Raw genomic sequence first — 26,237 nt, forward strand, 5'->3', positions numbered from 1 at the left:
GTTGGGCCGGAGTTGTATATTATGCTAAAATGATTTGTGCGGCCAAATTGCCGTTCAGACGTTGCACTAATTTTATGGCAAGTGCATGGCGAAAACAATCAATAAAAGATAAGAAGTTGGTTTTGGTGTAAGTAGAGTAGAACTTTGTGCTAAGGTACATTAAAATGATGGAACACATAAATCATCTAGGCTTCAGTAATAAATTGAACGGAAAGTCTAGGATTTCCTGGAGCTATATGAAGTTCAAAATGTGTATTCTGTAATTGAATATGTTTCCCTTGCTTTTTACTTCAAAATGTGCCTAGAAAGAGGCGAGTTTTAAACGGAAGCAAAGCCCTTCATCGGAGCATTAGAAAAATCTATAAAAATCGCTGGGTCCGCCAGGACGGCACCCATACATGCCAATAAAATATTTTATCAAACGTACGTGCTGCTATTAGTCTCCCGACCCCACTTGGCAACCACCCACTTTCCATCCCACCCCGCCCGTCACATGTACGCATATCAAATGACGGCGTTGATGTGTTGAAAGCCCGGGAAAGACGGGAGTCGAGATCGGGCTGGTGGTCAACCCTTTTTTACGGCTGGTCACTGGAGCACTCCGGCAGTCGGGCATTCCGACTCCGGTTCTGGTCTCTGATTATGCGTCGTGCGGCCATAAATTTATATTGAAAGACGTGCGCTGTTAATCAAATTAAAGTGTTTGATTAAATTTTAAATAAAACTCGCACTCTGTGTGTGCGCTGCATCAGCGGGGCAGTAAAAACTGAACAAATGGCTATATATACACAGTTATGAATGAAAATTAATTTAAGAACACGTGGCGTATGCGCAATAATCAATTTATGAATTATGCGCAAGATTATTAATTAAATTCTCTTGTTCTGCGGCAAAGCGATAAAGCGCTAAAAGGACACCCATTTAAGCCCGCTCCTAAAGAGAATTTCGAAAACGTGTCGCAAAGTACGTAGATACACAGATACGTAGATATTCGAACACACTTTTGGCTCAAGCGGTGCCGGCACTTTAAAGCGCTTAACGGGCCAACTGAAGTTAAATAACAATTTCACTGCTCATTAACCCTAATTTGTATGTAAATTTTTCGGGTGCCCCGGTGGGTCCTTTTTCCCCCGGTGATGCAATGGTGCCTCTCTCTCTCTCCCTCTCGTTCTCTTTAAAAGGCCAACTCCTCGCCATTTTGTATGTTTTAAGTAACGCACATGACACGGAACGCCGGGAGTTACTCCTTCTATATATAGTAGTACTTATATAGCGGAGGAAATGGTCGACGGGGGAGGCGGTGGCCATTATGGAGCATTCGCTGGCATTTTCTTCAAGTTGCAAATAGTGCGGGGCATGCAAAGTGCAGGAAGCGAGAATGAGTTGCCTTTGGACCAGGCCAAAACGAGCAAAAGGGCCGCCCAGAGATAGCTGGGAAAATGAAGCGAGAAAAAAGGGGAAAAAGCGTGGAAGATTGTTTGTCTGCTGCCCTCATTCTCGCCTTCTCGCCATGCATCCCAAACCAACCAAGCCCATGCCATCCCATCCCATCCCTTTCCCGACCCGAGTCCAAGTCCCATCTTCCATTAATTCATCCGCCATGCTGGCCAAACAATAGGCCCGGCATTCCAGCGTGGCCACATTTGGTGGCTGGTGCCGAAAATGGTCCATTTTACTCCGTTTCAAAATTGGTAATCTTTTTTTCATTCTTGGGGGTAAAAAAAACTTGTCAGTGAAGCCAAGAACACGAACCACTTGTAATTAAAGGGAAAACCCGCTTATTTTAAATTAGAAAACTTAGGCTAAAATAGCTAAAGATTTTCTTTAAATTTCTCATTTATTTTTACATATTTTCTGTGAGTGAAGAGAATGATATATTTAATTAAATTGAAGTGATTAAAAGCCAGTTGTTTTATACACGACAGATATTTAATAAATAAATGCGTATTTTAAAACGTTTTCTCTCTGAAAATACAGCACAATTTTTGGCCATTCTATGCCTTTTTAAACTTTTTGGTACGATTTTTTTGGCAAGACTTTTCGTTCGCCAACTTTCGCGTCCAAGTGGCAACCGGGCATTATTTTTGCAGCCCCAAATGGACTTTCGGCAGTCATTATCGGGATGTTATTGTTGCACCACCGGCCAGCCGGGCAGCAACAATGCCGAGGAAGGATCGGCCACGACCAGGACCGACCGGGCGGAGTGCATTAAAACAAAAGTGAGTGCATGTGCGGACACTCCGCTCGGCTCGCAAGGACATTCGCAAAACAGGGACCTCCAACTGGCAAACGGCAAACAAGAAATGACAGCCATGCCATGCCTTGTGCCATGCAAATTCAATAAATTACGGCAACGACCATTAATTATATTTTAAATTGCAATGTCCACACTGGCACACTCCACTGGGAAAGTTTTGTTTTTGTGCACCCCCTTCCTTTCCATTTTTTCTGCGACAACGAAGTGAAAAAGTTCCACTCATTCAGCGGGCAGCAAATTGTCGCAGTTTATCTCCTCCGCACGCATCGAAAACAAAATGCATATAGCCGCAGTGGCACACTGCCACGCCCCTCGGGCTGCCGAGCCGCCCATTTGTGTTGCCAATGAATGCGGCGCAACAAATAAACCACTTTTGGCCATTGCCCGGCATAAAGGATAAATAAATGCGGCGAAGAAAAGAAACGACGGCGGGCAACACAAATAAAGTGCTGAAACAATGGAACTCCAGCTGCAACTTCAACTGCTGCCCACTCCCGGAATACTGGGTGACCAGTACAGTACGCCCTCCACTGGGCCACTTGCAGCATTATTATCGCATCGCGTAAACAATTCTCGAGTTGCGCCTGTTGACACTGGCGGCATGTCATTAAGGGCGACGTCAGTAGCCGACCGCTGACGTGTTAACTGCAGCGCGTCCAACTTTTAATTGGTTTTAAGTCACAAGTTAATTTCCATAAAGCAGGGGTAAAGCTCAGAAAAAGTCAAGAAAAAATACGGTAGAAAAGCACGGGGAAAATGCAGGAAAAACTGAGGAAAAACAGTGCAGGGAAAGTAAAATCGATCCTACGCTTAAGAAGTAAAGTTGATAGCTTACAAGATATCTGGATATTTTATTAACTTATATGATTTAGATGTATTTACTTTCTAAAATGCCTTATTTCTTGGGCTTGCCTCGTTTGCCGCGTTTGGGTTTCTTTTTGAACGGTCCCAGTCCACGTCGCACCATGGTTCCCCGCCACCAGGCCTGCAGCCTGACGGCACACTCGATGCGGTGCATCTGCAGGTCGAGGAGTCGCTGCTCCTCCTCCTTTTGGGCGCGGTACTCCTGCACATAGGTCATCCGCTCCTCGTAGATCTCCTTGTGCTTCTGCAACAGCTTCTTCTGCTCGAGAATGCGCAGCTCCCAGGCTTCTGCTTCGCGATCCACACGTCGCATCTCGCTGACATACCGCTCCTGCCACTCCTTAATCCTGGCCTGCAGCTCCAGGATCTCCCGCTGGCGGAAGGAGCGGAGCTCGGTGCTCACCCGCTCCTCGCGTGCCAGCTTCTGCTTGATGTCCAAAATGTCGCGTAGGTAGGCACGCTCGGCGTTCTCACCCCAAATGGTTCCTTGGGCCAGACGACCCTCCTCCCAGCGCTGCACCAAGCTGTACTCGAGGTCATTGACACGGGAGACACAGCGCAGCTTGTACTTGGTGTCGGCAATGCGCTCCTCCAGGTCCTGCAGCTTGTCCTTGGTGACGCGCTTTTCGAGTTCGAGGTCCTCCTTGAGTTTTTTAAGTTCATCCTTGGACTCCTGTAGCTGCTGGGCAGCCTGGGACTCCTCACTCCTATTGCCACACAACGCGGCTATGGCTTGCTTTATGTTTTCCAGACCCTTATCCTCGAGACAAGGAGTTTCCGTCACTTTAATCTCAAGGTTTGCCATGTCCTTGTCATCGAAGGACTCAATTGTCTCTTCTTTAAATGCATCCTTCTTATCTTCGAACTGTTCATCCTCAAAGAGTTTGAGCTGTTCATTAATTTGCAGACACATAATTTTCATATCCTGCGGATCTTCACCTTCTAGTTCCTCTTCTTTCTCCCCATCAGTTTCTAGACCCTGATCCTGGGTATAATTTTTCTCTGCCAAATCCGGATCATTCATGGCTACCTCGAAAATCGCTCGCAGGGCATCCATATCCCTCTCAAATTTCAGTGCATCTAGGACATCTTCATCAAGCAGATCGGCATCGTTCTCTTGCTCACCGAGCAGGGATTCCAATCTAGGCAGCACTTTGCCCGTAATGAGGACACGTTCCGGCCTCTCCTGCTCCCCCATCGACGAACTGCGTCGCCTGCGAAGAGAAGCCGGCAGTGAAAGCGGTTTTCTGGCATTTAAGCGCTGGGAACGCTGCTGCAGTACAAGCTGATTCAACGTGTTCCTATAGACGGTCAGCAGGAGGATGCGGCGCAGCTCCAGCAATTGCTCCGCCGAGTGTCCTTGCGACATGGCAACTAATACCGAAATGTGTTGCCCGGCGAGACAATGGGTTTTGGAAGCCAATCCTGGTAGCTGCCCCCTCCCTAGCAACAGTTGCCAGGCTGTGGAAGTTTATAAATGTTTGGCTTTCAACATGAACTCGGATTTTCACTCATCCTCACAGCCGGCTTTCAACTTCTGACTCATGTACGCCTTGCGTTCTTGGAAAAATGCTTGGGTGCGGGACCTGGCTTGCATATTTCATTGCTGTCATCGTCCTCGTGGCTTACGTGCGAAAATGCCCAACTGACTGCGTCAGGACCCTTATTGCACGCAGGACAGAAATCGTTGAATTTATTTGCCATCCTCTGGCTCCTTCGGGTCCTACTCTTTCATTTTTCCCTTTCGCTGCGTATCTGTGCCTGTAGTTGTATCTGTAGCCGGAGCCGCGTATCCTTGGGGTTCATTCACTCCTTGGGCATGCAAGTATGCGTCTTCGCCCTTCGGCTTCTTCGCTTGGCTTATATGTTTAACCCAATAAATGCCGCGCTGATTGCAAGTTAAATTATTGGCGCACAGGACTCCAGACCCGCATTACAATTAAATTATCGCATTAACCGCAAAACCTGCACGCCGCTCGCTGCTCTCCGACTCTGTCTTTACGACCGATTTCCCAGCATGCCCGCAGCGACAGGGTTTAAAAATAAAATAAGTACATGAACCTCCGTGGCATTACACGGTATGGTATGACCTTTCGATCAGCACGGGTTATGGGGGCAAAACTGAGGGGCACAACTAAGGTGCACAACTAAGGGGCACAGCACGGGGAATCCTTTTCGATCTAGAACCTAGAATGTAGCAACTTCTATAGCTAATATTTATATATTTTATAACGAATATGATCCTAAGTAACACCCTATGGAATGGGTACCAAGTAGCCCAGATCCTTTGCGCCTTAAAGGCAAACCGCCGAAAGTGGTCAATGCACCGGGCGGCTTTGTCTGGCGACCAGGCCGTAGTGAAAAATGGCTGGGCGGACATTAATTTAATGCCCGCCGATGTCTCGCGCACACACACGCTGAGATAGAGAAAGAGACGGCGAGAGGCAAAGCGAAAGAGAGGGAAGCGGGGAAGCTTGAAAGAGATGGAGGCAGCAGCGCACACATGGAGGAGTAGCTGTTCGCACTTGGCGGTCTGCTCCGCTTTCAGCTGCCATTATTTTTAATAGACTCGAGAAGAAAAAGTTTTCAGTTTTCTACTTCATTGACTGCAAATCGGCAAAAGAAGCTCTCGGGTCGCGCATTGCCGCCATTTCAGGACCGTTAAGGATGTTAAGGATGCCAGCCAAAATTAAGTGCCCCCAAAAAAAGTGCGCTGTGCAGCGCCTGATAAGCACTCACATACACTTTTTGGCACAACTGCAGCGTAAAGTCAAACACATAAATCGCCCGAGTTCGCTACTAGCAAAATTTTCCAGCAGCAAAAAATGTTCAATTTCCATTTAGGTTTACCCCCGCCCCCTTCCACTTCGACCATTTCCAATGCAAATGTTCGATTTTGACAAACTTTTCATTGATATCCTTGCGCGCACTCAGCCAATATCCAATCAAAAGAATTACTTGGGTGCCAGGACATGCCAAGTCGCCAGGATATTAATAGCTTCAAGGTCCTGTCGCAAATTGTTCCGGCTAAATAATAAATATGTAAATACTGGTCGACCTCTCAAGTTCGCCAGACATCCGAACATGTCGCAATTGTTTAAGTTGTCATGTGGGCGATATTTTCCAGGAACAGGTATCCTTCTGCACTTAAGTTTATTAGATATTTCGTTCCTACGGTTGATTTAAAGCCATGGTATCTTAAGATTTCACTCGCAAAAGGAAAATATTACGTTACTTTCGCTACTCATAAATGCACTTTCAGTATTTTTGGGCAACGCTTAAAGAATGACGCGTATTTCAGTTAACCGAATTGGTAGCGACAAGGACGAAATTGTCCGTGGTTCAGGTCGCTTGGCAACCAGTTTATTTTGTCTCTTTGCGAAGGTCAAGGAAGGCGACTAAAGGGGCTGTTTTCTAAAATGTAGTATTGGATAATATTAGGCAAAAAAAATAATATTAGGCTCATGACTTAGTTTTAAACATCCTAAGCTAGCTAGAAAATTGCAAATGCTGCGTACCCTTTGAAACAACGCCCCTGATCCTTTCGCCTTCCCCCTACCCACTGAGCCATCAGGAACCGCGGAGATAACCTGCCGCACATATGACAGGACCCCATCCCGGCCGTTTGTTATCCCCCCATGTAAATAACCAAAATTTTATATTGCGGCTCGCAACCACGGCATATACTATACATGTGCCACATGGAGAGGAGCGAGCCAGGACGAGCGAAGCCAGCGCCACGACAACGCCAAAGCGAAAGCCAAAGCCAAAGCCAGGAGCAAGTCAAGCAGGACACGGAGTTGCTGCGGCTTCGGTGTCGCTGGCAGCAGGAGCAGGAGCACGGGAGTGGTCACTGCTGACGCTGGGAAGGCTGATGATGGCAGGCAGGACATGCAGGACAGGCAGGACACCGTGGTGAGCGTGTGAATATGTCAGCGTGTGAGAGAGGTCCTGCGCTCTTGTCTGCGGCCGGGGGAGTGATAGACGCCACTGCCATTAATTCACATTCAGGTGCCACACGCTTGGACGAGCACAAGTGCTGGGGTATGCACTGAAAAAAACAGGATAGCATTTGTGCCTATAAAGTGGCTCAAAATTAATATTAAATACATATTAATATTCTTGAATGAAACGCTTACATTTAATCATAATCACTCTGATAGCATTGTAATTGGAAGTTCTATTACTTCAAATGACTTCTAATTTCCCGCAGTGTAACTGCGGCTGCGAATGTGCGACAACAACATGTGTTTACACTCATCAGAACAGGAATGGAAGAAGCTGGGCCCACTCGTGCAGGCAAATCCCGTGCAATGCATTATAAATGGCTCCGCCGTGTCCTGCGACCCCAGACGACCCTCCACGTTTTTTTGGCCAAGAACACAAAACTGGACGGAGTTCAAAAAGAAGTGACCTACTTGCCGGCCGTGTAATTAGTATACCACACAGGCAGGGCCAGAGAAAACAAAAAAACCAAAAAAAAACGAACATCGAGCGGAGTGTAAAATTCATGGGGCGAAAAATCGAAAGTTAGTTGCCGCCGAGTTGCTCAATGCGTGGCACCTTGGGCCAGCCGACAGAGTCGACGAGGCAAATCGATAAGGGCCAAGTGTCCCTGGCCAATGCCAAGCAACCACCAAAATAAATACGCAAAGGAACCAGTAGCAGCAGCGGCAAAGGGCCAAGAAACCGAGCAGCCATGACAACGCGACTCAACAAAACAAATGCCAATCACCCATACAAACTCGCATTAAATAAGGCTATTCGAATAAACTTGCCTCAAAAATAGAACACACTGTCGCATTAATATCCCCGTGCCAAGCGAACTGTGTCAATAGCGAGTCGTAGTAGTTCTGCATATGGCCAGTTGAGTAAGAGCCGCCAAGTGGCAAGGATCGCAGCGCAAGGATACTCCTGGGATACTCAAAGGATACACTCCAAGTCATGTTTCCCCAAGCCGAGATCGAGAACTACAAGCTGCAGGTGGAGCTGCTGCAGGAGAAGCTGCAGCGCAGGTGAGCAGATCATAATAAATTTCTAAAAAATAAAAATAAAAATTTTAATTAAATGCAAACTATAGCAACATATAAGTATGGCCAACATTAATGGGGTATTCATTACTTTTTGACCATTATTGCACGATTAAGCCTAGTTAACATCGAAAGATGCAACAAAAAATAGAGTTATTAAATTATTCATTGAGTATATTATTTATTCATTATGCAATTATTGAATTTAATCACACAGATGTTTTCATTATAGGCGTAACAAGTAAATGTAATTTAATTAAATGAATCATAAAACGAAGGTAATAATTAATAAACTTCTAAAAAGGATACATTACAGTGAAGAAAAATGTTAAAACATTCAACTTGAATTCGAGATTAAATATTTATAAAGGCTCAGAGCCAAAAACTACTTAACTTTAATGTTAACTAAAGAACAAAGAGAATCTTCTTTGTATCATAGCTCAAAATTATTAAATGTTTATAGTGGAAAATTTGAAATGTCCTTTGGCACAAAAGCCATTGCCATTGATTTGCGTTTGTCAGCTTTTCCCGAGCTTTTCGTGTGCATGTGCAGCAGCTTACTAATGATATTCATGTCCTTTGACTCGACTTTCTTCTCTACTTCCTTTTCCTTTCGGGCAGCGAGGATAATCGCCAGCAGCTGGAGCACAAGTTGGATAAAATCTTGCAGAAGCGCACTGAGCTGTAAGTAGCTTTTGTCATTCCCCCACCATCTTGCCCAAAAAAGGTAAACGGATATGTGTTTGCACTCCAGCGACAAGTCGGTGCGCCACAAGAGCCGCCAAAAGTACCAGGAGTTCCTGGAGGAGCAGGCCAAGCGCAACGAGCGCAACAAGAAGCTGGTCCACATGCTGGAGCGGATCGATGAGCAAACGGCTGCCATGTCGCAGCGGAGCGAGCGGCTTAAAATGATGAAGGTAAGTCCGCTGGCCAGCGGGGGGAAATGTAAAGTCAATCACACTTGGGAAATCCGGAAAATGTACCAAAGAGCAAATCCAAGAAAATTATTCAACACAGTCTAGAAAAACAGAAGCATATTGTATATATTCACCCAACATTTGTCCAAGTGCATCACGTGTAGCCTCTATCTTCATCTTTCTTTTTCCCGCTTTGAACAGCTGCAATACCAAATGTACTTTGCGAAATTGGTGCAGAATCAAACATTGCGATGCATCCAGCAGACGACGACTTCGCAATCGGCTCCATCCGCCGGCGGAGTAATACCAGTGCTGGTGCAACCGCAGCCGCAGGTGACGGTGACCAATCCGCAGTCGACGCCACAGAACTGGACGTTTGCCATGGCCACGCCCACGCAGGCGGGCATGCTGTTGACGCCCCAGTTTGCCGCAGCAACTCCTGCAGGCCCGCCCATGCAGCCCATGCAGCCCCCAACCATGCCGGCTGGCCATCCTGTTTACTATCCAGAGCTCTTTGCCGGAACTGCAGCTCCCCTCGGCACCTCGAACCTGTTCGATTTGCGCGCCACCCTGCGCGCCTTTGATAATGAGAATGCCGATTTACCGGAGCGCATGCAGCCCCACTTGACAGGTGATTATCAGGCGGAGCTGGGTGGCAGGAGCCATCCTTCAGCGAGCGCAGCAGCAGGTCCTGCTGCTCCCACGACACCCACATCGACTTTGTCCAGCCAGGAGAAGGGTGCGCGGCAACTGAGCAGCACTTCCTCCACGCTGGCCACATCCTCGCTGACATTTGATAAATTGCCAAAGACATCGTCGCCTTCGCTGACGTTAACTGAGCTGCCGCCTGCAGGAGTAGCAACTCCTGGCCAGGATGTGGGCGGGCAACCGCAAAGGGATGCCGGCGACCTGGATGGCTGGACAAATTCACGCGTGACTAAAGTCGAGTATGAAAAATCACCAACTGTCGTTGGCCATAATGAGCCGGGCCAGGAAAAACAGATACTACGCGAGCAGCAACATCATGAGCCGCAGCAACAGCATCAGCAGCCATCCCACGACTTTGAAGCATACTTCGGTGAGCTGAAAATCGATGAGTCCTCCTGGCAGAATGGCCAGCCCACACCCACTCCCGCACCCAGCGGCCACGAAGACAAACGCCCCTTGAACGTGCGTTCCAGCGAGTCGGGATCTGGAGTGGGTGCGGGTGTGGGATCAGCGGTTAGTGGCAAAGTTGGCATCAGCAACGATTTGCTGGACGAAGTCAAAGCCAGTCGGGCGGCACTCGAAAGAGCAGCGGCTGCGGTTGATGAGCAGCTGGCAAGGGGTAATCAATTGTCGCCGCCAAGCAGCCAGGATCCCAAAACCGGTGTGTCGATTGAGAATATTGAAAATGCCATTTACGGCGAACGGTTGACAGGAGCAGCAGGAGCAGGAGCAGGACTACCAGCGGCAGCAATAGCAGGAGTAGCTGCCACAGCAGGCGAGGCTATGGCAGCCGCATCGTCGAAGGGATTTTTTGATAATTTGGCAGCCAACCCATCGCCAGAGGAACATCAGGAGGCGGAGCAACAACAGCAACAGCAATCGCCACAGCAGGTGGAGCCGGAGTTGTCCGGGTACGGGCAATACGATGCCAGCAGTTATGGCGATGCCAGCGAGCCCATCTATGCCAGCATCGATTCCGCCAACCTGCAGCCAATGCAAAGCGCAAAAGTGGAGCCGCTTTACAGCGAAATCGGAAATCCCGCAGACTATCAGCATCAGTCGTACGCAACGGATGCTGGGGCCGTTGCTGCAGATGTGCCCGCAGCAGTGGCAGTCGAAGGTGCAGCAGCTACGCTGGATGCCAGCGGTGCTGGCGAGGTCCTGCCGCAGGAGTACTCCAATATTGATTACGGCAACTACGAGGCCGATCAATATGCGGCCGGCTATGATCCCAATGCCTATCCGGGCTATATATACGATGAGGCGACGGGTCAGTACATAGCCGATCCCAATGCCACCCAGTACGCACCAGATGGCAGCTACGCTGGCCAGGAGTACGATGCCAGTGCGGTGCAGAACTATGACTACAGTGCCTACGAACAGCAACCGGATCAACAGCAGCAGCAGCAGGAGCAACAGGAGTTGCCGGGACAGGAGCAACTAATGCAGCAGCAGCAACAACAGGAAGCCTATCCCGAAACAGAAGCCACACCGGAAGTGGAGGAGAGTCCAGCCGCTGCGGCGGAGCCACCGACACCACTGGCCACCAGTAAGCCCCTCAAACCCACATCGATACTCTCAACGACAGACAAACAAGCGGCGCCTAATGATGCGCAGCAGCAGCAGCTCAAGAAGAAGAAGCGCGTTAATTTCGTTGACAGCAGCGAAACGGATGATAGCTCAAGCGCGAAACCGACCCAGGCCGCAAATCCAGGACCCTCCGCCGCCCCCAATCCAGCCACGCCCCCAGCCGCGGGCGGCAGCGAGAGTGATTTCGATTTTTCAACCGGCAGCGAGGCGAAGAATTAGAACAACGCTGAAAACATTTCGAGCTCTAATTTGTTGCCATTTGGGTTAACCAAACCGCCCAGTGCCGCCGAGCCACCCAATTCAATGTGAACGACCGTCTCGATTTATTGCCAATGCATTGGACGAAAGTAAAATCGGGAAAATCCAGAAAACGCAGAGTGGAAAATGGAAAATAAAAGAGAAGCGACAAATTCGAGAAATGGCGAACCTCAAGCCGCACAAAAAAGTTGCTGCTTACTTAGACGACGACAAGCTAACAATGCTCGTTCAATTCAATAGTTTTAGTTGCATGTCAAATAAAGCGAATAAACTCTAAAATACAACATGAAAATTAATTAATTAATTACTGGGTTAACAAATTCATTTACATTACAATGATTTTTATAATAATATTTTTGAAAAGCAGCGTATTACCACTTTACACTGCATGCACAACAATAGAGTATTTACTGCACTTTAATGCATTTTTTGTCACTTCTGTTTACCACGCACGTTCAGCCTTGACACAATTCAGCTGTTAACTGTGCGTATACGCAATATTTCGCATTAATACTTGGCGCTGACACACACACACACGCACGCACACACTCGTTTCGCCGCCGCGAATGTCCTGGGAAATATTTCATTAACGACATCGGTAATAAGATCAGCAGCTGTTGCCGCCAGGCCGCAATTTATCAAAAGTGCAATTGTCTTTGCCGCGGGCTACGGAATTACCTCAGCCCCACATTCGCTGGCCCACATTGCTGGCCAGGATCGCTGGCAATGACACTAATTATGTGCGGCCAGGCGGTTAAAGCCACGTCCAGCAAATATGCTGATTCCCGATATGAGGAGCAGATCTGGCGGAGGCTGCTTGCTTGGCCAACAATTGCCAACTTAATTGAAATTATGCCAGCCGAAGTAAATACAATGCCGCCCCATATAGATGCGCACATACATTACATAAGCGTGTGCATAATATATATACTTGGAATTTTAATTTAATTCAGAGCGAAGGCAGTGAAAGCGTTTGTATTTTCATTTGCGAAAAGCGCCTCCAACTGTTGCTGACAGTTTTCCATCAACTTGAGTGGCCAAGGACATTTTCCTTTCTCCTATATTTCGAATTTCGAGCGTCATCAATGCGATCATCACCATCAATGGATTGCATTTTTTTATGAGTGAAGGAGTCCAGCCCGAAGGTTTTCATTTTTTAAACAATTCGATGAAGTTTTTTAATTACACTTCAAGTCACTTATTTCGCTGGCGACTTAATTTAAATTAATTTCTGCACCGCACGGGCATGAGTAAAAATGTAATTAATACATATAATTGGCCTGTCGCAATGTCAACAGTCGGGCACATCAAACAGTTAAATCAAATGTCAATCAATTTTTGTGGTCGAGTCATTAAACATTTATCAAACCATTGGGAGTACGCCGCACTACACGCAACTGTCGCCTTGCATATTTTCGTATATTCGCATTTAAAGCCAATTATAGCTGGGAAATTGGGGTAAATAGACTCCCACCCCCTTGAACATTGAACCCATTTTTGTTTCACTTTTTAATGAGTTGAACATTTGAGTAAAAAAGTAAACCGAAGTGAAATGAAGGAAGAAACTCGAGATGGCAAAGTGGCGATGGAGGGGCGCAAGGACGATGGTCGATGGACGAAGGGTAAAGTGGTGCTTTTTCAACAGAAATTCGCAATTAAATGTAACACACAAAACCTCAAAGGCAAATGGCAATATAAAACGTAATGGGCCACATTTAAATGCCCCCCAATTTTGGGGCTGAGAATTCAGACAAATTTCCAACGCTGTGTCACTTCAAATGAAATATTTGCATTGACCCAAACTTTTTTCCATCGGCGAAAAGGTTTTAAATTCCAGCTAATGACGTCGCAGGAAAACCAAAAAAAAAAAACCCAATGTCTTATCAAGCAGCTAATTGCCGGCTCGACTTTCAGCAAATTAACATTTTTCCAATAAATATCCTTTTGAAATTAAAGCCGAAGCACTCGAAGTGCGAAGGTAAATATGTGTTTGATTTGAAATTACATTGTGAAATGGATTTTAATTTTTTATTTTTATTAACGCCCTTCTAGAAAAGCGTGTAAAGCGTTTTGTCAAAGCAAACATTATATAATAAATACCATATGCACGATGTGTGTCCTTGTCAGCGCTATTCAAAAATAAATTGCAAAGCAAATCAAATCGACACGTCGCTGGTAGGAAGGATAAAGGATTATGGCTGCTTCGCCCACAGTCTGCATAATTGAGTGGCGCTTATTTATGCACCCCCGGCAAACAACGGGAGGCCCCCCAACCACCACCACCACCTACCTAACCAATCAATGCATCCCCATCAGAACTCGCCGGATCCTCAGGACTCCCCCAAGTCCGCATCGCACACATTCCCATCGCTGGCTGCTCCGCAAAGAAGGTAGAAAAAATATAATCAGTGCTGAAATTCAATTTCGAAATAAAACGCAAACGCAAATCGAGAAGCAAAATTTTCAGTGCCATCGAACATATGCTGGGTTAGGGATCCGGTGGTGTTGTTGGTGGTGGAGTGTGTGCACCCAGTGGGGCAGAAACAAACAAGGTGGAACAGCAAGAGCCGGCATACGTGGCGTATGATTGACGGTTATGCAAATGACATTTTCGGGGTAAAGGCAAGTCGCGTTCCCTGATCATATTTATAGAGCAGTTATGGTATGAATAAAGAGCGTTGGCTTTGTGGGGAGCATAAATGATGGATTGAGCCCGTCGTCGGAAATTAATTTCCACTTGTAGTTACTCTAGCAGTCGAAAGTTTGCAAAAACTTCAATTTCAAACGTCTCGAACAGAATCATTTAACCAATAAATACAAGATATTTAACTATAATTCTTAACCATGCAACCATGCTCAGTTAAGTTGCCACAAACTTAAAGCCAGGGATAACTTCTGCGGGTTTGGCGATATGATATCCCTTTGTCTGCCACTAACAAGCCTTTATTTGGCAAGGGCTGGGCGGTGTATTGTCAAAACGCAAACATTGGCCAATGGAGATACTATACCATAGTTTTCGGTACCCGTTCCAGCTCATCGGGCGCTGCACTGACATTAACGCTAATTGAAAACATGAAAGGCGATACACCAGCCAAATTCCCCGTGCGCACCGCCATCCGTGATGATTAGTGCACGTGCAATGCTTTCAGCTTTCAGCCCGACTGTCTGTCTGTCTGTCTGTCGAAAGCCCGTCGATGTGTAGCAGTCTCCCATGCCACCTGTCACCTGGCTCCCTATCCGCCCGCCACCACCACCACTTCTCACCTGACTCCGGCGGCGTTTTCCTGTTCAATTTCGTGCTATTTTCATGGTGAAAAGATAACAAAAGTTTTTGCCTCGCCTTGCCGCGCTGGCAGCGTAAGAGTTTCCCCACGTTTTTCCGCCAACTTATTATTGTTTAAATATTTACACTAAAAATGGCGACGGCGGCAGCAGCAAGGGTGCGATTCCTGGCGTCTTGCTCCATGTCCTTGTAGCTGCAGCGCCGCCATATGCGAGGCAAGTTCTTCCAGGAACTCCGCGTTTTTTGGTGGGGGGCAGGGGCACAAAGTTTGCGAGCCACTTCTACTTTGGGGCCCAAACTGAAGCCGTGGCATTGTCACACACTTGTCTCCTGCGTAGCACGACTTTTGGCTCAGAATCCAGAAATTGCCGGTGGAATACATATGGGCACTCAGAAAAAGCCTAATACGACGCTTTTCAAACTTTTAAAATAAAAGTTTGAGATGCTGTTTACTAGCGCAGCCAATGAATACGTAAAAGACTAAGCAAGGTTTTCTAATAATTTATAATTGTTACTTTTTAATGTGTTTAAAAGTATCTAACAATAACGTTTAGACTTAACATTTTAGACAGCTTTTACAAGTGATATTCTATCTCGAGGATTTGAATGAACGCACTTACTTTTTTCTCAGTGCTTAAGCAGCAATTTCCTGGGGGCTTTGGATCCTTTCAACACACAATAGCAGGCTGCCGCGTTCGATTCCGGATTGCTTTAAACGGATGGGGTTCCTGCAAAGTTGCGCCTTTCTTGGCCGATTAGTCGATTCTCGTTTTTGGGCCAAGCGGAGCTCGCTGATGATGTGCATACTTGTGGGGGATACTTGGAACTGGGGAGTATATAACCCGATGTCAGATGCTAATGCCATCGGCTCACACTCGCAATCGCAATCGCACTTATTCAGATGATGGGGGAAATGTTTTCGCATAAACATCACGTCGGTCACGTTTCACGTTTGTCCGTTACAGCTACATTTACAGCTTTGGCTCCAGTAGAAGCTCCACTTGGCGCTGCTCTTTTCAACTTTTTTTTCCCATATTGTTGAACTGCAAATGTTGGGCCAACAGTCAGCCAGACACGTATGACAGTTTTACTACGATGGCAAACAATGCTAATAATCATCATAATGCTTTTGAAGTGGCGCAAATATTTTCCAAGCCCATAAACATAAATCAGTTGTGGGTGGTGGATGGTGGGTGCGCCTCGGTTGCTCCATATGTCCATGTGGGCCTGGTTTAAAACGTATCAACAAGCTGTACAAGATATGTATACACAACATTGAATTTACGTCCTGTCAAAAGGAGAACGTGGAGGAGGAGCAGCCAGCCTCCCTCCTTGCACAATTTGCAATCAGGCAAAACTAATTTGCCCAATAAGCCGCAGGCGAAGAGGTCAAAAAGGTATTTAGGTTCCCAACCGACAGTTGCAGCAGTCGTCGATTCGTGTTCCAAATTGCACAGATAATGGAGCAAAATCAACTTGAGCCCAACTGATATTGACAATTCAGTGCCACAAACACTGGGCAAGAAGACCGAACTTTCTCAGCTGCTCAGCTGCGACCGACCAATTGAGAGATTCCCAAACGACAGTGGAATTGATTTTCATCGATATGGCCGAAACCATGTGCTCCTGCATTTCATATTCATATGCGAACGTGCTCCTGCCACTCGATTGTGATGGTGATTGTAAGTGTGTTTGTCACTGTGCTTGTGAGCGTGTCCCTGGCAATGGCAGCCAACCGCAATGTAATTGATGTGGATTGTGCTGTGGATATGCCTTCGAACCACTGATGCGGACCCAGTCCGCACTTCTTCATGTTGTTATTCATTAAAATCCCAGCCGAGTGCTTTTGTCTCTCACGAGAAGGTCTCGAGTGGAGGGGCGGCGGGCTGGCTCCTTTTGGGGCTAATCTGCATTGTCTGGCTGGCAACATGGAAGACAGTCGGGAGCTCGATGGCAAGGATACTTGGATACTTGGATACACGGCTACACATGTCGCATTGTCCTGTTCCTCTCAACCGCAACTTTAAGTTGGAAGCGTTGGACATGTTTCAAGTTCGTGAGTTGCATGATTTGAATAGGGTAACAAAGAAAGACACTGAAAGAAAAAAAAAATTCAAAATAATAAAAAACCCAAAGTCGCAGAAAACAGCATGCAACAGTATACTTTTTCACCTTGTATTATCTATATATATAAGACCCATAGGTTAAACCCATCTGTAGTATGCAGTACCTAACTTTCGGGCTTACCCATCAGAGAACTGCAGCCCGCCACTCGCACTCTACGTCCACCCGATAAACACTCGGTACTCTAGGCACCCCGTTTTTTTTGACACCCTACTTGCGGCAACACAAAATACTCGAGTGTTTTACCGACGTTGTGTTTTTGTTACGAGTAAAAAAACCACCCGAGGCCTGCTGCGCAAGAGCCGTTTGGGTGAGTGGACGCACAGTCAACGATCGGCCGCACGTCATTTTTTGTATGCGGGCTGCAGTTCTCTGGTCATTTTTTGTACGCCTAAAATTTGTATGGGAGGAAGCGTGACGGGTATAAGAAATGAAGGGTAAAAGGGAATACCCAAGAAAAATTTCGTGCTCACGTCTTTGATGGACTCAAAGGGTGCCACCCGTATCGAATCATTCCGTTATTTATTTTTCACACGTCGCTACCTGAATACTCTAATGACAAATATTCTTATATAAAGTAATTTTTGAAATGAATTTTGTGACATTATGTACTATTATTTTTACTATAATCTATATTTAAATAATAATAACGTTAATAATATATATAATATATAATAATATATATAATATAATATATATATATATATATTATATTAATAATATATAATATAATAAAATATAATATAATATATATAATTATAATAATATATAATAATAAGATGAAGGGCATATTTTACAAAGTATTCGACAAAGTCTAGAGCCACGCCGAAAGAATAGTGTGTAAACGTATGGAGTGTAAAACGCATGGAGTTACGCATCTTGTCTGTGACTCGATTACCTACGAGACCACTCGAGTATTTTTGGAAACACCCGAGTATTTTTGGAAACACCCATGTGTTTAACGGTATACCCACAAGTGTTTTTCTCACTCATCCCTTTTTAGGCAGTGTGTGATCGGCACCCGCGACGCGGAGCACCGTATTGATTCGGGTGCGCGCACAACGGGGTGTCTTGTCTACATGTTCAGATTTATACTGTGTGTTTGTAAGTACCCGCGATGTGCGTGGCGGGTAGCACCCGCACACAAAATTGTAGGGTGTGAGTCGAGTGGTAAAAAAGTGCCACCCTTGCAGTTCTCTGTTACCCATATCCCATTGTACACCGATCCCAATAATATTCCTATCCCACGTATCCAGAGGCTCCATTGGAATTTTCACTTTTATTGTTTAAGCTTTCAGCACAGATTGTGCGCGTATTATTGAAATCCCCTTTGTGCGCCCCAGGCAGGCGACACACGCCATCTCGGAGTGCCGTGTGTTCTAACTCCTTGCAACATGCCCCACCGACGCATTCCACTCGCACTCGGTAAGCCATTGTTTCGCGTGGCCTGGTGGCTTAGGTGCTGCCATTACCCAACTCCAAATGTCGGTGCTTCGTCTTGCGATTTGTACGAAACAAAAGGCCTTGCTGCTGCGAATGGCAAAGTTATCTGAAAGCATTGATTACATATTGATAGCAAAAGACAGACACCCAGTGCCAAGTCAACTAAAACCGCCAGCCACAAGCGGCAGAAGTGGAGAAAGGATGGCTCATAGCTTTAGTACCAGCAAAAGCTGGCATTCAGGAAAGCAACCTCCTTATCCCCCGCAATTGATACTTCCTTAAATTTGTTTCGCATCCTGGCAAGCGATTTCTCCTCGGATAACAAAATACTTATGGCCCAACGGAAGCTTATCACATGCTTCAGGTGGCAATAAGTTGGGGGATAAATTTTAATTAGAGAGGTGCAAACGCATTTATCGGTCAGATATTTCGAAATTTATCTATCAGAGCTTTAAATCTTCCGAGGGTTAAGTCCTTTCGTTGGCATATCTTGTTATTTCCGTTTTGCATTTTGACAACTAATTGCATGTAAGACGTACTAACAGAAACTTGAGAAAATAACACAAACATTCAATGGAAATTAGATCAACTATAAGAAATCCGTCTTAATAAGCCCGTTGCAGTAGGATTGTGTTTGGGTCCCTTGTGACTCCAACTGCATCTGGGAATCCCCTTACGCAGCATCTCTCTATTAGGATGCGAACTGAAGGAGCATTAATGCTGTCGCCATGACAACAGCACGTGATCCGCTTTATGGATTGAAAATAGGGGTTGAGGTCCTTGTAGGTGATGAAAAGGTAAGGGGTGAAGTTGGTAGGTTGGGGGGGGAAATAGGCGGCAGTGCAATTTAATGCGCCATGGCCACGGATATCCGTTTAATGGCCATGAATACATAAATAATAAATAATAAAATTGTATTTGTTTATGGCTCGCAGACACTCGCACACTCGCACACACACACCGTTACACACTGCCTTTGTGTGAATTTATTTACCTTTGCGAATAAAATATATCGATATGCGTATAAATGTGTATTTTTTATGTTAAAGTTAAATGCAATTTAAACAATGCACAATATATTTATAATAAGAATGATAAAATGCAGTGCAAAAAAGCGCTTTATATACGGACTATCTGTTCGCCAATGCCAGAGATTGGCTATTAAGGCCGTGTAAATCTGCGCCTTTGTGTGCGTAAGTGTGTGTGTGTGTGTGTGTGTGTGAGTATGGACGAGCACTTCCGTTTTCCTGTGGCTTGTTAAAAATTATTTAATTTTATTGTATTTCAATTGTTTGCTGCGGCAGGGAGGAAACAATAATCCAAAGTCATTGTTACTTCGCTGCACTGCATAATAAATGAGAAGCCCCACATCCCAAGGACCTCCAACGCCACCCACATCATCACCTCGTCCTGGCTAATGCATGCAATTTGCGCTGCTCTCCTAGCTGAGTGTCCTGCAATCGATGACCATTTGGCCTTTTTTTTCGTATGTATCAGACGTAAATATAACCGAGCATATACAGCTTAAACTTAAAATTAAAATGATTAAATAAACTTCAAAAACACAAATAGAAAATGCATTTATTAAAAACATACATTCAACACTAACAGATTAGTCAAATAAAACAAATAAATTTCTAGTAAAATAAATATTGAAATACTGACAGTTTCCAGGGCATTTACAATTGTTTAGTTATTTTATTTGGCTATCTCCTTGGGTGAGTTTATCGACAACACTGTTGTGAAGTGAAGTGGTCCTGGATCAGGATACGTTGCTATGGCAAATTAAAAATGCCATTGGCACGGAGGGCAGCATGCAAATGCATGTCCATGTCATAGAGTTACACAAAGTGCATAATCAAGCTTAAAAGAAAAGGACTCGAAAGAGAAACATACATGGCCAGAGTAGCAAGAAATAAAAAGGAGGGGCAGCCTAACCGAGCCATCGTAGCTCGCAGGGATCAGGACGTGGAGTACGTGGATGTGCACGGGCTTGTGGATGTGGATGTGAGGTGGTGCAGCGCACTCATTGACTGTGCAAAGTGAAGTGAAGTAGTTTAAAATTAAAAAGGACACTTAATCCCGTCAATGTCTTGCCGCCGCGCCAGCAACAACCCCCTATCCAGATCCGAATCCTCGTATGTGCATGTGGATCCTGGGAACCTGGGGATCCAGGGAAATTCCAGCACGGGATTAGCAAGCGGTTGGGGATTGAACAAGAGGGTGTTTTCGTTTGATTTGGCTTGTGCAGGAGCATAAGCTTGCTAGCGAATGAGTACGAGGATGTGGATGGCTGGTGGTGGCTGGTGGCTGGTGGCTGGTGGCGCCGATGGTGACGTTGGATGTTTGCCCACTTTGGCTCACAAGAAGTGCAATTATGTGCACAAAATGGAAAATGATGCAAGAAAGTGGAGCAATTGAAAGCGACAGATGGAGAGATGGGAAAGTTGGAATGGATGCACATGCAATCGTTGAGAGACAATGCTGATGACTGGCCGAAGACAAAAACAATTTAACCCACATTTGCATAGTATGGAATGGTGGGTGCATGGTGCATGGTGGATGGTGCATGCTATATGGCAATTACCAGCGTTATGACGTGGAAATTGGCCAGGCAACGAGAGATAGAAATCGTCCTGGCCAACTGGCAACCAAACGCCACCCGGAAAGCAGCCCATCTTATCTACGTATGTACCTAATTAGTGAAATGTGCTTGCCTCGGTATATTGAATAATTAGGTAAGTGAGTAGTAGGCAGTGATGGGTAAGGTACATACACATTAAATTGAACCCGTCTGGGAATCAAGGTATTTTGCGGGAGTTCATATTGGAAATTACAGTCATTTTCCCATTAGTTATTGCTGGACGAGATATTTTCGATAATTCATATTGCTAATTTTACAATTTCCCCATTTTGCACAATTTAACATGAAATTACAACTGCCTGTTGGGTACCCACAGGTACAGCGCATCCATGACAGGTGGTGGCTTAACCGCCAGCATGGTCAGCAGTTGGTTTTCAGAACTCACCCAACATGGTGGCCCAGAAGAGCCGTCTGCTGGCCACCGCCATTCCATATCTCGACATCTTTTCCGTGTTTGCTCTCACACCACCGCCCGAAAGTTTTGGCCACACTCCACATAGAAGACTTAGATGGTACTTGATGACTGGCTATGTGTGCTATGCTGCCGTGATCCTTGCGACGGTCTTCTTTGTGTCCTACTTTAACATTATAGCCATTGACGAGGAGGTCTTGGAGTACAATGTGGCTGACTTTACCAGAGTGATGGGTAATATTCAAAAGAGCCTGTATTCGGTTATGGCCATTGCCAACCAGCTGAATATGCTGTTCAATTATCGCCGACTTGGCGGAATCTACAAGGACATTGCCAATTTGGAGTTGGACATGGACGAGGCATCGCAGTGCTTTGGTGGCCAAAGACAACGCTATAGTTTCCGCTTTCGCATGGCCCTCTGTGTGGGCGTGTGGATGATCCTGATGGTGGGTTCAATGCCCCGATTAACCATGACGGCCATGGGAACTTTTGTCAGCACGCTATTGAAGATCTTCACCGAGTTCGTCATGATAATGCAGCAGCTCAAGAGTCTGGAGTATTGCGTCTTTGTACTCCTCATCCATGAGTTGGTCCTTCGGTTGCGCCACACACTCAGTCAGCTGCAGGAGGAGTTCCAGGACTGCGAGCAGCAGGACATGCTCCAAGCTCTATGTGTAGCCCTGAAACGCAATCAATTGCTATTGGGACGGATTTGGAGACTGGAGGGCGATGTGGTCAGCTACTTCACCCCAACCATGGTGCTGTTGTTCCTCCTCAATGGTCTGACCATCCTTCACATGGTCAACTGGGTGTACATCAACAAGTTCCTCTACGATTCGTGTTGTCACTATGGTGGGTGGGAAAGTAGCCCCATAACCTAGGAGAGCCCCAATCCCTATATAATGTATACTTTTCAGAACGATTCCTAGTTTGCTCCACGCTTCTTGTAAACCTTCTACTGCCCTGCGTTCTAAGTCAGCGTTGCATAAATGCGGTAAGTTTGCTTTAATATAAATTTAATAAATAAATTTTCTTAAAATTAAATCTATATAGTACAACTGCTTTCCACGAATCCTGCATAAGATTCGCTGCACATCCGCTGATCCCAATTTTGCCATGTTGACCAGAGGATTGCGGGAGTACTCCTTGCAAATGGAACACCTGAAGTTGCGTTTCACATGCGGCGGGTTGTTTGACATCAACTTGAAATACTTTGGCGGGGTAAAACCCAGTTTATTTATCAATTATAATAGCTTGCTGACTAGGATTTGTTTGCAGATGCTTGTCACCATTTTTGGATATATCATAATCCTCATACAATTCAAAGTGCAGGCGATTGCTGAGGATAGATACAAATCAAGTATCAGCGTTTAACGGATTAAGACCCATATAAAAAAGTAGTTAAGTAATTAATCTAGATGGTATTTTCACCTCTTAATCAAAAGAAAATAAAGGTGCATTTTAGCTATTCACCAAGTTAAGTGTTTTGTACTTACAAATGCACACTGATCATCTCTACAACCAAATAAAAGTTAGTAATTGCATTCAGGAGCAAAAACGCAAATGTAGATTGCCAGTTCCATTCGACACGTCGCAGGATATGGAAGTCAATCGAAGTCGTTTGCTGGCCACGGCTCGTCCTTATCTCCAGGTTTTAGCCCTACTCGGAGTCACACCTCCACCAGTTTTTTTTACCAGGACACTGCATAGGCGACGTAGAGGCCTCTTTATTGCAATCTACGGATGTTTCCTAGTTTCAATCTCCCTGGTGGTCATCTATGAGTGCTATGCGAATATTGTGGCCCTACAAGAGGAGGTCCATCAGTTTCACGCGGAGGACTTTAGCAGAGTGATGGGATGGACCCAAAAGTTTCTAGTGGTAGCCATGGCTACTTGCAATCACCTAAACATTCTGCTCAACTTTCGCCGACTTGGACGCATCTACGAGGGTATTGCGAATTTGGAACTGGATGCAGATAATGCTGCGAAGGATTTCAGAGCACGAAGATATTGGTGGAGCTTTCGTTTCCGGATGGCACTATACATTGGAGGGTGGATGGTCCTGATCATGAGCCTTGTTCCACGCCTCACCGTTCGGCGATTGGCGTTTTTTCTCCACTGGGCAAATGCAACTCAAATGCACCGAGTATTGTGTGTTCGTTCTCCTGATCTATGAGCTGGTTCTCCGGGTGCGTCACAATCTCCAGCAAATCCATGAAGAACTGCAGAATTGCAGCTGCGGGAACAGGATGCAGGAGCTCTGCGTGGCTCTGAAAAGCAATCAGCTACTGGTGGGTCGGATTTGGGAGTTGGTGGGTGAGATTGGCCACTATTTCGCTCTTTCCATATCCCTGCTCTTCTTCTTCAATTGTCTGACCATCATGCACGTGGTCAACTGGGCGCTTATAAAATCTATCAATCCGAACGATTGCTGTCAGTATTGTAAGTATTGAACTAATAACTATTATGAACTTTATTCATGAACTTTAATGTACATCTTTTAGCACGGCTTGGTGTTACTCTTCTACTATCGAGTACAATTTTTCTGGCCTGTTTTTATAGTGAGTTCTGCATTCGAGCGGTAGGTTTCTCAACTGAACTAGGAAATATATGAAAGATATATACAAAGATATTCTAGTATAATGGCATCCCAAGAATTCTCCACCAAATCAATTGCCTGCCTGCAGCCGACGACTTTCAAATGTTGAAAATGGGTCTAAGGGAATACTCCCTACAAATGCAACATTTGAAACTTTCTTTCAGATGCGGTGGATTCTTCAACATAAATCTGAAGTACTTTGGAGGGGTATTATATTATTCAATCATATGGATCGTATCATTATTTAAAAAAAAAAACTACTTCGCAGGTGGTGGTCACCATATTTGGCTACTTAATCATACTCGTGCAGTTCAAAATTCAAGTTTTTGCCGAAACAAAATACTTTGAAAGTAACAACATAACCGAAATGACATATTAAACGTGCAATCCAATTACAAACAATTGCAACAAAACATAATGTATATTCCTGGGTCTACAAAGTGACTCCTATATAATATTAAATGTTTAATAGAAATGCTAGCTGATTATCGTGTCCAACTAATTAACAAAAGTGTTTACCCAGGAATGACAGGACCATTAGGCCAGTGACTTTTTACTACTTGCTGGAGATGGAAGCCAAACGGAGTCGCCTGCTGACCACAGCTCGTCCTTATCTTCAAGTCCTATCCATATTTGGTCTAACACCTCCTGCCGAATTCTTTACCAGGACTCTTCGCAGGCGACGCAGGATCTGTTGGATTGCAGGATACAGCCTGTACTTAGTTGCAAGTCTTCTGATGGTTTTCTATGAATGCCATGCGAATATTGTGTCCCTGCAGCTGGAAATTCATAAATTTCACGTGGAGGATTTCAGCAAAGTAATGGGAAGAACACAAAAGATTCTTATAGTAGCTATAGCAACTTGCAATCAACTCAATATACTACTAAACTATGGGCGTCTTGGACTAATCTACAACGAAATTGCGAATCTGGATCTAGAAATAGGTAAGGCCTCGAAGGATTTTTGTGGCAAGAGGCATTGGTGGAGCTTCCGACTCCGACTGGCGCTTTCCATTGGTCTGTGGATGGTCTTCATCATAGGTGTTATACCACGTTTAACTCTTGGACGCACTGGACCCTTCTTTCACTGGCTGAATCAAGTATTCACACAGATCATTCTTATAATGCTTCAACTCAAAGGCCCCGAGTATTGTCTATTCGTTCTACTGGTTTATGAACTGATTCTAAGGACGCGCCATGTCCTGGAGCAGCTAAAGGCTGATCTCGAGGACTTCGACTGTGGAGCCAGGATTCAGGAGCTATGTGTGACTTTAAAGCAGAACCAGCTGCTCTTTGGACGAATCTGGAGATTGGTGGGTGAGATTGGAGCATATTTCAGATGGTCCATGACGCTGCTGTTTCTCTACAATGGACTGACCATTCTGCACGTTGTCAACTGGGCTATCATTAGATCCATCAATCCAAACGATTGCTGTCAACTGAGTGAGTCATCCTCATGAAATCATCAAGGACATTCCCTTTATCTATGCTTATTGTAGATCGTTTGGGATCTATTACTTTTCTGTCATTCAATCTTCTGCTGACCTGCTTTTATAGTGAATGCTGCGTAAAAACTGTAAGTCGTACCAAAAAAAGGGGTTTTACTTTAGTTCCATGAACATTTTCAGTACAATAGCATATCACACATCCTTCATCAAATTGGATGTTTGCCTACAGCTGAAGAATTCCAAATGCTCAAAATGGGTCTCAAGGAATACATCCTGCAAATGCAGCACTTGAAGCTCCTGTTCACGTGTGGAGGCTTATTCGACATCAATCTCAAGTTATTTGGAGGGGTATAATGTGCCATATTTGAACTTACTTTACACATTTTTACTTTTACTTTTTACAGATGCTGGTTACTCTATGTGGTTATGTAATTATTATAGTTCAATTCAAAGTTCAGGATTTTGCTCAGATCAGCTACAGACAAAATACTAGCGATGCGTTCTAATATTGATGATTATATTTGTATATTAAGGGCTACCCTATGATAACATTTTTAAATGGTATGAAGGAACATCAAACACTAATTATTTCACCAGCAACCATTTGATCAAAAACTTTGATCATCTTATCAACTTAATTAAAATGAAAGTACACAGCTA

General features: G+C 45.2%; 4 protein-coding genes, 1 long non-coding RNA gene and 1 pseudogene across 6 annotated transcripts; 4 read left to right on the plus strand and 2 right to left on the minus strand.

Annotated features, from left to right (window-relative positions):
* Nucleotides 1–3,079: 3,079 nt before the first annotated feature.
* LOC6729851 (dynein regulatory complex protein 9) lies at nucleotides 3,080–5,365 on the minus strand. Its single transcript, XM_002105118.4, has one exon. The coding sequence runs from the start codon at nucleotides 4,488–4,490 to the stop codon at nucleotides 3,153–3,155; it is 1,338 nt and encodes a 445-aa protein (XP_002105154.1). The 5' UTR covers nucleotides 4,491–5,365; the 3' UTR covers nucleotides 3,080–3,152.
* Nucleotides 5,366–7,354: 1,989 nt separating this feature from the next.
* On the plus strand, nucleotides 7,355–11,916 carry LOC6729852 (RNA polymerase II degradation factor 1). The gene is made up of 4 exons (XM_016177659.3): nucleotides 7,355–8,136; nucleotides 8,773–8,835; nucleotides 8,906–9,068; nucleotides 9,270–11,916. The coding sequence occupies exons 1-4, from the start codon at nucleotides 8,066–8,068 to the stop codon at nucleotides 11,583–11,585; spliced, it is 2,613 nt and encodes an 870-aa protein (XP_016036587.1). The 5' UTR covers nucleotides 7,355–8,065; the 3' UTR covers nucleotides 11,586–11,916.
* Nucleotides 11,917–13,638: 1,722 nt separating this feature from the next.
* On the minus strand, nucleotides 13,639–16,833 carry LOC123327258. Its single transcript, XR_006541869.1, has 2 exons — nucleotides 15,528–16,833; nucleotides 13,639–15,352 (listed from the first exon to the last, which is right to left on the minus strand). It is a non-coding gene; the product is annotated as an uncharacterized LOC123327258 (long non-coding RNA).
* Nucleotides 16,834–20,105: 3,272 nt separating this feature from the next.
* Nucleotides 20,106–22,913, plus strand: LOC6729853 (putative gustatory receptor 98b). Of its 2 annotated transcripts, XM_044923169.1 has the most exons (5): nucleotides 20,106–21,212; nucleotides 21,435–22,382; nucleotides 22,448–22,524; nucleotides 22,584–22,751; nucleotides 22,809–22,913. In XM_044923169.1, the coding sequence occupies exons 2-5, from the start codon at nucleotides 21,509–21,511 to the stop codon at nucleotides 22,902–22,904; spliced, it is 1,215 nt and encodes a 404-aa protein (XP_044779104.1). In that variant the 5' UTR covers nucleotides 20,106–21,212; nucleotides 21,435–21,508; the 3' UTR covers nucleotides 22,905–22,913. The 2 variants fall into 2 exon arrangements, with proteins under 2 accessions (XP_044779104.1, XP_002105156.2); XM_002105120.4 differs by lacking the exon at nucleotides 20,106–21,212 and having other exon boundaries at nucleotides 21,277–22,382.
* A 66-nt stretch (nucleotides 22,914–22,979) lies between these two features.
* Nucleotides 22,980–24,519, plus strand: LOC27208425 (annotated as a pseudogene).
* A 135-nt stretch (nucleotides 24,520–24,654) lies between these two features.
* Nucleotides 24,655–26,202, plus strand: LOC27207387 (putative gustatory receptor 98c). The gene is made up of 4 exons (XM_016183081.3): nucleotides 24,655–25,572; nucleotides 25,629–25,705; nucleotides 25,758–25,925; nucleotides 25,982–26,202. The coding sequence occupies exons 1-4, from the start codon at nucleotides 24,699–24,701 to the stop codon at nucleotides 26,081–26,083; spliced, it is 1,221 nt and encodes a 406-aa protein (XP_016036588.1). The 5' UTR covers nucleotides 24,655–24,698; the 3' UTR covers nucleotides 26,084–26,202.
* Nucleotides 26,203–26,237: the final 35 nt, after the last annotated feature.

Source organism: Drosophila simulans, chromosome 3R, assembly GCF_016746395.2.
Source record: "Drosophila simulans strain w501 chromosome 3R, Prin_Dsim_3.1, whole genome shotgun sequence".
In the NCBI taxonomy this organism is placed as follows: domain Eukaryota; kingdom Metazoa; phylum Arthropoda; class Insecta; order Diptera; family Drosophilidae; genus Drosophila; species Drosophila simulans.

Excerpts from the sequence above, each read along its gene's own strand:
- LOC6729851 (XM_002105118.4), bottom strand. The coding sequence starts at position 4,490 with ATGTCGCAAGGACACTCGGCGGAGCAATTGCTGGAGCTGCGCCGCATC.
- LOC27207387 (XM_016183081.3), top strand. The coding sequence starts at position 24,699 with ATGGAAGCCAAACGGAGTCGCCTGCTGACCACAGCTCGTCCTTATCTT. Across the intron at positions 25,573-25,628 it reads AAACGATTGCTGTCAACTGA|ATCGTTTGGGATCTATTACT; the intron begins GTGAGTCATCCT and ends TGCTTATTGTAG. Across the intron at positions 25,926-25,981 it reads ATCTCAAGTTATTTGGAGGG|ATGCTGGTTACTCTATGTGG; the intron begins GTATAATGTGCC and ends TACTTTTTACAG.
- LOC6729853 (XM_044923169.1), top strand. The coding sequence starts at position 21,509 with ATGGTGGCCCAGAAGAGCCGTCTGCTGGCCACCGCCATTCCATATCTC. Across the intron at positions 22,383-22,447 it reads CGATTCGTGTTGTCACTATG|AACGATTCCTAGTTTGCTCC; the intron begins GTGGGTGGGAAA and ends TATACTTTTCAG. Across the intron at positions 22,525-22,583 it reads GTCAGCGTTGCATAAATGCG|TACAACTGCTTTCCACGAAT; the intron begins GTAAGTTTGCTT and ends AAATCTATATAG.
- LOC6729852 (XM_016177659.3), top strand. The coding sequence starts at position 8,066 with ATGTTTCCCCAAGCCGAGATCGAGAACTACAAGCTGCAGGTGGAGCTG. Across the intron at positions 8,836-8,905 it reads TTGCAGAAGCGCACTGAGCT|CGACAAGTCGGTGCGCCACA; the intron begins GTAAGTAGCTTT and ends TTTGCACTCCAG. Across the intron at positions 9,069-9,269 it reads AGCGGCTTAAAATGATGAAG|CTGCAATACCAAATGTACTT; the intron begins GTAAGTCCGCTG and ends CGCTTTGAACAG.